This window comes from Thamnophis sirtalis, unplaced genomic scaffold (genome assembly GCF_051295495.1).
Source record: "Thamnophis sirtalis isolate CommonGarterSnake01/CBP01778 unplaced genomic scaffold, rThaSir2_p1.2 scaffold_4, whole genome shotgun sequence".
Classification (NCBI taxonomy): Eukaryota; Metazoa; Chordata; class Lepidosauria; order Squamata; family Natricidae; genus Thamnophis; species Thamnophis sirtalis.
Genome location: NW_028261384.1, coordinates 91,595,341 through 91,608,034, shown reverse-complemented (window position 1 = coordinate 91,608,034; position 12,694 = coordinate 91,595,341). Strand labels below are relative to the sequence as shown.

Here is a 12,694-nt window from a genome sequence, read left to right as displayed (position 1 = left end):
TCATAAGCGGAGGAGCTGGCTGCATCAGTAATACTTGGAGGAGTTATGCAATATACACTAAATAACCAACCTTACTTTTAGTAAGACAAATAAAATGGTAGTACCATTATAAAATCTCATTTTAGAATTGTGCTGAAATTGTTATGATCTCCTGTCCGAAACTGGCATGGCTTCCATTCTAAGGGAATCTGGGAACCAGATCGAGGGAAAAGAGGAAAAGGGTATTCTCTTATTCCCCCACAGAAGTCATTTTTCAGGACATAGGAACTAGGACTGAAAGAGTAAAGTAAGTGGGAGAAGATAGGATACATGTGAGATGGAAGGACTTGGGCCAGCTAGCTGGTAAGCAATTAAACACAGACTCAAATAGCAATATTATAGTTGCTGAACTATATTTACTAATCGGGATGGAGCCAGAGGCTTTCTAGCGGTGTGTACAAACTGAGACTCAAACTGAGTTCCCAAGCTTCTCGTAGAAGAGCTGTCTGCCAAACTATAATTTCAAATGCGACAAAGGGGGCAAAAAACAAATATTAAACTATACACTATCTCTCTCTTTTTGGAGAGAGGGTCCTGGCCCCACTTATTTTATCTTGATCTCACTAAGTTTTTGGAATGCCACTAACAAGATGCAACAAAGGCTGTACCATTATTGCTCTCTCAAAGGGTTTGCTAAAATTCATTGGACCTGTCATCTAATTAAAACAAATTTAAGCAGTGAGTGGTTCCATTTTTGTTGACTGCCCCCGAGAGTACAGAGAATAAAATACTTCGGTCTGGTTGCTAGAAGCTACTCATATGTATATAAACAGTTTAAACTCTTTATTGTCATGGCAGGTCCGCAGTGTCCCATCAAACAGAATTCCCCTCCTTTCTCTCCTTAAAGGTTTGTGGTGAGAAGAACCGTTTTGAGAAGCTGATGGAGTATTTCCGAAATGAAGACAGCAACATAGATTTCATGGTAACAAAATGCATTAGAGGGGATGGTTGCTTGGTCATCCGTAAGATTTCCTCTAATACTCTTCTCCAACAGGCATAGTCTGCCAGGAGATTAGTTGTTGCTCATGCCATGTTTCCTATCCCTAATTAACAAAGAATAAGTTACATGTTTTAAATTTATGCAGTAATTCATGCTTCAGGATCAGAAAAGCAATTCTCAAAAAGGAAGCATCAGCCCTTATGGAGGCACAGGTTGGAGAAATGGACGAACAATGTCTCTAGCGGTTTTGGGCTTGGGTAAAATCTTTAGCATGCCTTCTGAATCATTTTCAAAGCATACTCAGTAAGTGCTCAATAAAGCATCATTAAAATTATCAATAAGGGGCTTAAAAACTAAATCAACTATAAAATGATATTCCCCATAATTAAAAAAAAGTCATTGAAACTCTCAATGTCAGTAAACACTTTTTCTAATTTTCAAAAGGCCAAAGTTATTCCTTTCTTGTGTGCCTTCAAGTTCCTGTTGACTCCTTCTGACCCAATAGCTCACCCAATTGGCTTTATACCTATTTTAGGAATAGAAGTCACAATCTCTCTCCCTCCCTCCCTCCCTCTCCCCATATTACACTTAACTGGTTCTCCCAAAGTTAATATCTGATTATTTAAAAAATATAACTTGGGTATAATGAGTTCACATGACAAGATAGTTTTAACCACCAAAATCCCAGCCCTTCAAAACTATAAATCCTCTAGAAAACTTTTTCTTTTCACTTTTTCTTCTCCATTCCCAAACATCTAGGTGGCTTGTATGCAGTTCATCAATATTGTGGTTCATTCTGTGGAGAACATGAACTTCCGTGCCTTCTTACAATATGAGTTTACACAGTTGGGACTTGATGAGTACCTACAGGTATGTGGTTATTTTTAATGGCTCTTAATTTCACCTTAATTGTTCTTCATTTGAAAAGTGCTTAGCAATTCTGAAATGTATACCATTGTTGGAAGCAAGCAATAGAAGTTAGCTAACACAGTAAATATGTTTTATTACTCAGAGTAAGAGATAGTGATGGGATATTTGAATGCTTCTCTACCTAATTTGCTGATGCTGTTTTATTACTTTTGGAAATTTTTCTATATATACTGATAGAAATTAGAATTAAGTTCTTCATAGCTGAATTTCCCTTTTTTATTTACTTTCCTTATAAACAACACTTTACAATCTAAGTAATTCATTTTAAAACTGAAGCATTAATCTATAATATATAGGTTTTGAAGGAATAAAAGAATTTGGAGGTGATAAGAGCATTTTCCAAAAATGTTCCGGGAAAATTTTATGCCCTGGTTCTTTTAGCAAGTTTATTTGGGTTTTGTGTCATAAAACAACAACACCAATGCCTATAAACTTTTTATTAAAAATAAGAAAAAGAAACACATGCAGATGGATCATGTACTGACATTTATAATTCCAAAAGTTTATACTGTAAAGAATGACCACCCTGGCCAGATTTTTAAATCAAGATTTTCTTCCTGTGATTTAACAGAAGCTGCGTTGTACAGAAAGTGATAAACTGCAAGTGCAGATCCAAGCCTATCTGGATAATATCTTTGATGTTGGTGCCTTACTGGAGGATACCGAGACCAAAAATGCCATCCTGGAACACATAGAGGATTTGCAAGAAGAGGTTGGACAGGTAGGGAACTGACTAAACAAATCCTATGGACAATGCACATCTTAAGATGGTCAAGAAGCAGCAATTCAGGAAGGTGGGTGGTTGTATTGTATTGTATAAGTTTATTTATAGGCCGCCCTTTTCCCTGAGGGGACTCAGGGCGGCTTACAACTTATGGGGAAGGGGAATACACACAATGACATATAAAGACAATACATAATTAAAAATAGAAACAACATTCATCATTCGCGTGGTGGCGGATTATAATCTTTAACCCCAGGCCTGACGGGATAGCCAGATCTTAAGGGCTGTGCGGAAGGTCTGGAGGGTGGTGAGGGTACGAATCTCCACGGGGTCAGGTCACCGGGAGACAGTGGTGGGTTGCAGACGGTACGCCCCGGTACAAGTGTGCCCAGAGCACTGGATACCTTTCCAGTACAGTGCTCCGGAGGGCCCACACACCCGCCTGAGCTCCTTACCAGTCTTTTAAGTCTTCAGCACTTCCACACACATGTACAGTGCCTATGTGATGCTCTGCTGAGCAGCTGGAGCATCATGGAAGCTTGCGGAGGCACTAAGACACATGCGTGCATGTATATGTGTGCTGCACACGTCCATGTGGATACCGCCGGGCCCGTTCCAATCGTACCAGTTGGAACGGGATCCGGAACCCACCACTGCTGGGAGAATGTATTCCATCCCTGCACCTGAAGTTCATATGCACAAAGTTCATCGTTGGTTGAGTACATAGGATATTTGTTGACTCTGCTTTACAGCTTGGACCTCCCAAAACATATTCTCAGTACATTGATTCTTTTCACAGCTCACTGAGAAACTCCAGGATGCAGAAAACGAATCCGAGGCCAAAATTGCTGAGCTAGAGAAACAGCTGTATCAGTCACGCAATGAGCTGGAGATCCTGAGAGCAAGAACTAGTGATGAGCCGGTATGGAAGCAAATGGAAAAGTATTAGGAGAGCTTTTGATCAGAATGGATTTCAAAATAAGATCAGGGCAAAAAGTTACAATCTTTATTATTATGCATTACTGCACACTTCTGCAGTAAACTCAGGTTGTTGCTTTCAAACCTCAGTTGATATTGAACCTATATGTTTCAATTTTTTTTAAAAAAATCTGTGTCTATTGTATAAATTTTAAAATTATTAGATGGAATTCATGTACTTGCAGTCTCCCGCATCACCATCTCACTGGAAGTGGGAAAAGAAATGCAGAGCATTTCAAGCTAAAACATTTTGGACCCGAAATATCCCCTTCCAACTTTAGAAAGTCTGATTTTACAAGAAGAATTCAGACTCCTCTCAACCTTTCATGAACAGATCTAACCTTAACATAGATTGTTCCAGGTGTGCAACTAAAGCCAGGTTCCGAAATCCTGGTAGGCTCAGAATCTTTTAAATAAATTCCATATGTAATTAGAAGATTTGCTGCATCAGGTCAAGTATCCATCTAACATAGTTGCCCCTCCACAAAGCTCACAAGCTGCATGCGGCGGGCAGATATGTAGAATTAATTGGAAATAACAGATGATGAGAAGGTCCTATAATAGAGGAAGAATATTAATGTGCTCAACATAATTGCCATGTACACATGAAAGGGCTGACCTGATCATTCACTCTTTCCCTCATCTTTTCTTCTTCGCAACATACAACCTGTAGATGGCTAGACAGTGATTGGTCAACTGATTAGTCATCCCAGTTTAGTCCTCCCAACAGTTGCAAAACTTAGTTAGAAATTTGTGTCCTACCCCCCCCTCACCTTCTGGCTTCTAAATGTATTTATTTATCTATTTGTTTTATTTCGTAAAAGTTAAAAAATGTGGTGCCACTAGGATCAGCTCTGCAAAAGCCAGTCACAGGGCTGGTTTCCTCACTCTTCACTTTTTTCTTTTTCTTTTTGATGTGTTACATCCCACAGGAAGAAAATGGGTAAAGGAAAAACACTGGAGGAAAAGTGAATAGAAAGGCTTCATTTTTGTAGAAGACATTAAACCCATTTGAACAAAAGAAAGTTAATTTAGTCCCAAATTTCTTTTGGAGCAAAAATCAAACCTCTCAAGATTACTTGAGTGGATTGATCGGGTGGGTTATATTGTTTGCCTGACACATCAGTCTTCCCTGTGTCATGATCAATCATGAAAATGGGAATATTTGCAATTCAGAACCTGTCACATTGACATGGGCTTCTTTCTCTTAGGAGTATCTGTCCTATGGTTTTTTTCCCCCTAAACTGATATGAGCTAGTGAGCTGTATAAAATGATTTTTTTTAAAAAAAATCTAATAAGCCCAGAATATTTTTTCTTAAAAAAAAAAAAAGGAAAATAAGTGGCAAGTATTTGTATTGTATTTGTATTTATTTATCTTGTATGCTGCCCACTCCCGAAGGACTCCGGGCGGCTCACAATAGACAAGGGAAGGGGAAAACTGGACAAAGACAACACTTTAAAACAAAAATCGCAACATTCACAATTTCCTTGGGGCTGGATGTTTCACAAGCCCCCCGGCCTGCTGGAGCAGCCAGGACTTGGTGGCTTTGCGGAAGGCCGGGAGGGTAGTAAGGGTCCGGATCTCGACAGGGAGATCATTCCAGAGGGCTGGAGCTGCAACAGAGAAGGTTCTCCTCCGGGGGGTTGCCAGCCGACATTGGCTGGCGGATGGGATCCGGAGGAGACCCAACCTGTGAGATCTAATCGGTCTATGGGAAGTAATCGGCAGGAGGCGGTCTCTCAGGTACCCAGTCCATACCATAGCAGCATATTCAAGATCCTAGAAAATAAAAGCTGCTCAAATTCAGAATAACAGAATAAATTCACTAGGTTTTCTATTCAAAACTCTCTAAACTTTTTCTCTTAGGAGAAGCTAGATGAAATCAGCAAAGTTAACAAGCCAGAAAGTCCTTCTTGGTTCCCAATGCAGCTTCCACCAGAGTCAAAAATAACTCCACAATACTCTGCCTTGGAGCACAACCTGGAAGAACTAGAAGACAGAGGTTTTATCCGGATCCAGCGTGGGCCTGGCAGTGATAGCATCATTGGCATTGAGGTCCTCCCTGTGATTAATATTGAAGCATCTTCGTCAACTAGCACAGGTACATCCTCATGGGACAAGCAAGGCAAAGGCTTTCACTTGGAGCATTTTGCAATATAAATGAAGAATTATAATTTTTTGCTGTTGAATGTTGTTTAACATTGCAATTCTGTGGTAGCCCCAATATAGTAATTTCTGGTCTGACCTCTCATTAGTTTTAGTTTAGTTTAGTTTTATTAGAATTTGTAGGCCGCCCTTTTCCCTGAGGGGACTCAGGGCGGCTCACATAAAACTGGGAAAGGGGGGAATACAAACAACAAGATAGAGACATATAATAAAATGGTAAGCAACATACATTCATCATTCGGGAGGGGTAACTATCCTTATCCCCAGGCCTGACGGGCGAGCCAGTTCTTCAAGGCTATGCGGAAGGCTTGGACGGTGGAGAGGGTACGAATCTCTACAGGGAGCTCGTTCCAAAGGGCCGGGGCTGCTGCTGAGAAGGCCCTCCTCCTTGTGGTTGCCAGCCGACACTGGCTGGCCGATGGGATACGGAGGAGGCCTAATCTATGGGATCTTATCGGTCGCAGGGATGTAATTGGCAGAAGGCGGTCTCTCAAGTATCCAGATCCACTGCCATGCAGGGCTTTATGGGTGATTAATAGCACCTTGAAGCGCATCCGGAGATCGACAGGCAGCCAGCGCAGCTCGCGGAGGATAGGTGTTATGCGGGTGAATCGAGGTGCACCCGCGATCACTCGCGCGGCTGCGTTCTGCACTAGCTGAAGTCGCCGGATGCTCTTCAAGGGCAGCCCCATGTAGAGCACATTGCAGTATTCCAGCCTAGAGATCACAAGGGCCCGAGTGACTGTTGTGAGAGCCTCCCGATTCAGGTAGGGGCGCAACTGGCGCACCAGGCGAACCTGGGCGAATGCCCCCCTGGTCACAGCCGTTAGGTGGTGGTCAAATGACAGCTGCGGATCCAGGAGGACTCCCAAGTTGCGAACCCTCTCTGAGGGGTATAAAATTTGACCCCCCAGCCTGAGTGATGGAATATTAGTCAGATCTTTGGGAGGAAAACACAACAGCCACTCGGTCTTTTCTGGGTTGAGCACAAGCTTGTTAACCCTCATCCAGTCCATAACGGCCTCAAGACCCCGGCCCATCACATCTGCCGCTTCATTGAGTTGGCACGGGGCGGACAGATACAATTGAGTATCGTCCGCATATTGATGGTATCTAATCCCGTGCCTGCGGATGATCTCTCCCAGCGGTTTCATGTAGATGTTGAATAGTAGGGGGGATAAGACCGAACCCTGAGGCACCCCATAATTTAGGGGCCTAGGGGACGATCTCTGCCCCCCCACTAACACCGACTGCGACCTGTCCGAGAGGTAGGAGGAGAACCACCGTAGCACGGTGCCTCCCACTCCCACCTCCCGCAGTCGTCGCAGAAGGATACCATGGTCGATGGTATCGAAAGCCGCTGAGAGGTCAAGGAGGACCAGGATGGAGGGATATCCTTCATCTCTGGCTCTCCAGAGATCATCAATCAATGCGACCAAAGCGGTTTCTGTGCTGTAACCGGGTCTGAAGCCTGACTGGAAGGGGTCTAGGTAGTTTGCTTCCTCCAAGGACCGTTGGAGCTGGAAGGCCACCACCTTCTCAACAACCTTCCCCAAGAAGGGGAGGTTGGAGACAGGGCGATAACTGTTAAGGACAGCTGGATCCAAGGATGGTTTCTTCAGGAGGGGTCTCACCACCGCCGCTTTCAGTGCGGCGGGGAAGTTCCCCTCCCGAAGGGAGGCGGTCACGACCGCCTGGATCCAGCCTCGTGTCACCTCACTGCAGTTCGTAACCAGCCATGAGGGACACGGATCCAGAACACAGGTGGAGGTACTTACAGCTCTCATGGCCTTGTCCACATCCCCGGGGGTAACGTCCTGAAACTCAACCCAGAGCTGTTCTACTTGGTCCCCCTGTGTCTCGGCTGGAACTGCGGGGGTGGAGTCCAAGTCCGACCGAAACCGAGCAATTTTGTCCGCTAAGAATTGGGCATACTCTTCAGCTCTGCCCTGCAAGGGTTCCCCCGCCTCCCTTTTGTTCAATAGGGAGCGGGTTATCCTAAACAGGGCGGCTGGGCGGGACTCAGCGGATGCAACCAGGGTGGCTATGTGAGATCTTTTTGCTGCCCTAAGTGCCCTGGTGTATTCCCTGGTGCAGGTGGTTACCATTGCTCGGTTCGATTCGGACTTATTGGACCTCCAACGGTGCTCTAGGCATCTCCTCCGGCGCTTCATCTCCCGGAGTTCCTCGGTGAACCAAGGAGGTCTCCGGGATCCGCTGCCTCGGAGGAGCCGCAGTGGCGCAATCCGGTCGAGGGCCTCCGACGCTGCCGAGTGCCACGCAGCAGCCAGAGTCTCCACCGGACTGTGGGCGAGAGTGTCAGGAATAACCCCAAGCTCTGTCTGGAACCTTGACGGCTCCATAAGACGCCTGGGGCGGAACCACCTGGTCGGTTCCTCCTCCCTACAGTGGGGGTTTGGCCTCCGGAAGTCGAGCCTCAGTAGGCAGTGGTCTGACCACGACAGGGGTATGATGTCGCTCCCCCTCAGACCAAGATCACAAATCCACTGCTCCGAGAGAAATACAAGGTCAAGCATGTGTCCCGCTGAATGGGTTGGGCCTCTAATTACTTGGGTCAAGCCCATGGCTGTCATGGAGGCCATGAACTCCTGCGCCCCATCAGAGTTTTCACCGAGCGACGGCAAATTGAAGTCCCCCAGGACCATCAACCTAGGGAACTCAACTGCCAGCTCGGCTACCGACTCGAGGAGCGAGGGGAGGGCTGCTGCAACGCTGTTGGGAGGCAGGTACGTTAGCAGCAGACCCACTTGACCCTTGAGGTCCAACTTTAACAGCAAAGACTCACACCCGACAATCTCCGGAGCAGGGACCCTACGAGGAACTAACGACTCCCGGATAACAGCGGCCACACCCCCACCCCTTCCCTGGGCTCTCGGCTGATGCAGCACCTGAAATCCTGAAATCCTGAAATTGAATAAAATAAAATATTACATTGGGCAAGAAATATACTGCTTAGTTCTACAAATTAAATGTTAATCTACATGTGAAGCAAGTGAGGTAAAGAACCTCATAACTTCATGTACAAAGAGGGTTAAAATACTGAACTTTACTTTGACATATATTTCTTTAGTCACTCCAAAGAATTTAAATTTCCTGGAAATTCCAGAGGGAAACAAGTATATCTGAAAGAAGCCAAACACGGTTATCACTAGTCTTTATCAATTGATTGTAAATCTCCAATAATAGTTGGATATTTTTTACAAATTCTTCTTTTTAGCCATCACTCTAGTGGGCAACCATAATAAGTAAATAAATAGATAGGTGTTAGTTGTACTGTGCGGCACATAGATTTTTTGCCATTTAAATTGCGTTAAAGTTCCCATCTATTAAATGCATTAAAAATAATCACCAAGTTGCCAATGTGCCCTGATAATTCACTATTCCCAGTTTGAGAAACCCTGCCCTATATGAATACATTCCCACATGCAGCTAGTAGATCAAGGACAAGATTGGTGTAGAACTTTTCCTCCTCGGTTAATGTAGAGGATTTGTTTCCTTTGCCTCATTTTGCCTTAATGGACATTCAGGTAAGAAACACTCCAATTTGAATTGCTCCAACCCATCAACATTTGAACTATATGGTCTCCCAAATGGCTTATCTCCTGGAGACTACTCCGTGATATGCAGCAGCTAAGAAATCATCACTTATCATACAGGAACAAGTATTTTAATATGGTTGGCTCATATACTTTTTCTTTCCAGGAGATTTAGACAGGATTATCTTCCAGTGGGCAGGACAGGAAGGCATTCCTCATATCTTGTTCTGTTTTCTTTCAGATTATCCCTCCCCATCTACATCTCCTGTCCGCAGTCTTGCTCCAGAAATACCACCAGCACCACCTCTACCTTCCATGAAAGGCAGTGATTCTGGGGCTTTCTATTCTTCTCAAGAGGAGGAGTTGCCACCTATTCCAACTTCTCTTCCACCACCACCACCACCACCCTTACCAGGGATCAATGAGCCTCCACCTGCCCCACCACTGCCTGTGATTGTAACTACATCTCAAGCTTCATCAACGCCTCCTCCTCCTCCGCCACCACCCCTCTTAACATTTGGTGGCCCAGTTGCTCCTCCTCCCCCACCACCGCCTCCCATGATTGATGGAGCAACTTTGCCAGCCAGTACAGTTACTGCAGGTAAATTGTATATAGTATAGTAGATCTTTCTTAAACAGCCATTCTATTTGCATTGTAAGATATATATTCATTTACCCCTCTCTTGAAATCAGAAGCTCACAAAAGAATTGTGAATTTAATGACATATAAATTTTTCATCAGTCAATAAATCAGTGAATCTGAACGGAAATATAATTAGAAATCTCAAACAATAGTCTGCATTGTTCAGTTCCTAATTCAAGAAAAGGATTGTTTGAATTTAAAAATATTGATGTATATGGTTCCTTGGGTATCTTATTGTATATAGCAGAAAGATATAATCTTAATATTTAAAACAACTATATATAAATGATATATTCAGTTACTTTAGAGTTGGGATACTTCCTCTGAGTTGGTGCTTTCATTCTGCACTTTTATAAAAATTTCCATTTACTGTAAATCATAATTTGTAATTCTGAAGAAATTTATTTTTAAAATTAATCTAAATCATCATTTATAGATTTTTGTTCATGTATTTAATTAATTAAAAGGGCAATTCTAAACTGGACATGTCTACTCAGAACCTGGATGAGCTCAGTAAAACTCACTGAACCTAACAGGTTTTCAGCCCAACAGGTTACATCATACATTCCTAACAATGTTAATTTGATTTTCTTGAGGATGACAAAGGTTTTGTGGTATTTACTGCTAAGTGTAAAGGGGATACAATAACTCTGGGGAAAAAGGAAGTATGGCAAATTACTTGCCAGACATCTTTTTTTTCCAATTGCTCTTCCTTAAAATATCATATCATATTATATGATCACATAATATTACCAAGCTTTTCTTCAATAACAGAGGCAGCAGCCTTTTAAATAAATTAAAGTTGAGATCTTTCATCTCCAAAGTCTAGCTCCTAGCCTGAAGAATACTCAAGGCTAGAAATTAGGAACTGAGTAGAATTTATATTCCATGTTACCTCTATTTAGTTACTGTGTTTATTTCTTGCTTTTGCTTATAACAACATTCATAAAAAAAAAAAGAATTATGCTGAAAGACAATGAACAGGTCCAAATATTGTGCTAAACAGTTATTTTTTTTAACCATGGTTTATTGCATGGCCCACACATGGGATCATACATTACTGCTAAGTCTTAAACTATACCTTAGGTATTTTTATTATGTATTGGTAAGTTAAAATCAAAAGGGACCCGGTGGCCCAGTGGCTAAGACGCTGAGCTTGTCGATTGAAAGGTTAACAGTTTGGCAGTTCAAATCCCTAGTGCCGCATAATGGGGTGAGCTCCCGTTACTTGTCCAAGTTTCTGTCACCTAGCAGTTTGAAAGAACATAAAAAATGCAATTAGCAAAATAGGGATCACTTTGGTGGGAAGGTAACAGCGTTCTGTGTGCTTTCAGCATTTAGTCATGCCAGCCACATGACCACAGAGACATCTTCAGACAGCACTGGCTTTTTGGCTTTGAAACAGAGATGAGCACTGCCCCCTAGAATCAGGAACGACTAACACATATGTGTGAGGGGAACCTTTACCTTTACCTTAAGATAAAATCAGATTTGTGGAACAGTGAGGGTTTTTAAAATAGTTTGAGCATTATTTAATATTGCTTTTTTTGTATTGAAAAATATTTATTTATTTGGAAAACATATATGGCTCACAATGAAATCCAATGAGAACACAATAAATATAACCAACACCACCCCACAATAACACCATGCATCCCAAACCCAGCCCCATAATGCCTCATTAACTTTACATTTACATTTGCTGGGTTTGCTTCTGGGCCAATGCCTGGGCAAAGAGCCAGATCTTCACAGTCTTCCAGAAGGTTAATATGAAATCTAATTTAAATTGATATTGTCCATCTCTTTGGGCTGCACTATATTTTTCATATCTGCTTACAAACTGTTATTGCTGTGATCTTCCAAGGTTTTAAAACGGTTCTGCTAGTATTTCCTCAACTCCTTTATTTTTAGTAGTATTTTCTGGGATTCTCTTAAATTCACTTTCCAAAATGTCTAGCTTTACCTTCGTTTGAAGTGAAGGTGGGGTGTATAGTTTCCCCAGCAAGTTTTTGATGATCCAGGTAGCCTTTTGTAAGGCTGTTAGGACCTGGCTTTTCCCTCACTGTTCAGGTTTGGAGGTTAGGTAAGCCTTGTTCCTGGTGCAGTTTTATGATTGGAAAAGGTCATGTAGCCAGGATGCCATGAGTTATTGTTTTAACTGGTGGATTTTAATTTTTGTGTTATGCCAAAGGTTGTGAGGCACATCTCTAAATAAATAAGCAACCTTATGGCTTAATACGTTGTGGGAATCAGCCAGCTTCACTCTTTAGACACTCATGAAATTACATAAATTGTATAAATTGGAACCTAGGTCTTCTCAATCCAATATTTTATCAATGATTGCTCAACGTTTCTACTAGTTTAGAAAGATTTAACTACATCCAAATTATCACAGATGAGAGTTTATCTTTCATTTTATGCCCAATCTGTGAGAAGGCCCTTGCTGAAAAATAAAATTGGGAAGAGACAAATCTCTGAGATGGTAGAAGTTTATAAAGTACTTACAAACTTTCTTATTTGTTGGAAGCTGTCAAGATCAAGAAGCCTATACAGACCAAATTCCGTATGCCTGTCTTCAATTGGGTTGCTTTGAAGCCTAACCAGATCAATGGGACCATCTTCAATGAACTCAATGATGAAAAAGTCCTTCAGGTGGGTGCCTCTACCTTTTTGCTTTTCTCTTCCTTGCTCACCCAATACATATATCACTTTGTT

General features: G+C 42.5%; 1 protein-coding gene across 7 annotated transcripts in view; it reads left to right on the top strand.

The window, feature by feature from the left end:
* The window catches only part of FMNL1 (formin like 1), a 94,511-nt gene that overhangs the window by 69,227 nt on the left and 12,590 nt on the right, over positions 1–12,694 (top strand). For all 7 annotated transcript variants that reach the window (XM_014058301.2, XM_087713383.1, XM_014058299.2 and 4 more), the window contains 7 exons: positions 887–961; positions 1,739–1,849; positions 2,481–2,630; positions 3,433–3,555; positions 5,480–5,714; positions 9,578–9,937; positions 12,507–12,631. In XM_014058301.2, the coding sequence (XP_013913776.2) occupies positions 887–961; positions 1,739–1,849; positions 2,481–2,630; positions 3,433–3,555; positions 5,480–5,714; positions 9,578–9,937; positions 12,507–12,631 (1,179 nt within the window). The remainder of the gene's footprint in view (positions 1–886; positions 962–1,738; positions 1,850–2,480; positions 2,631–3,432; positions 3,556–5,479; positions 5,715–9,577; positions 9,938–12,506; positions 12,632–12,694) is intronic.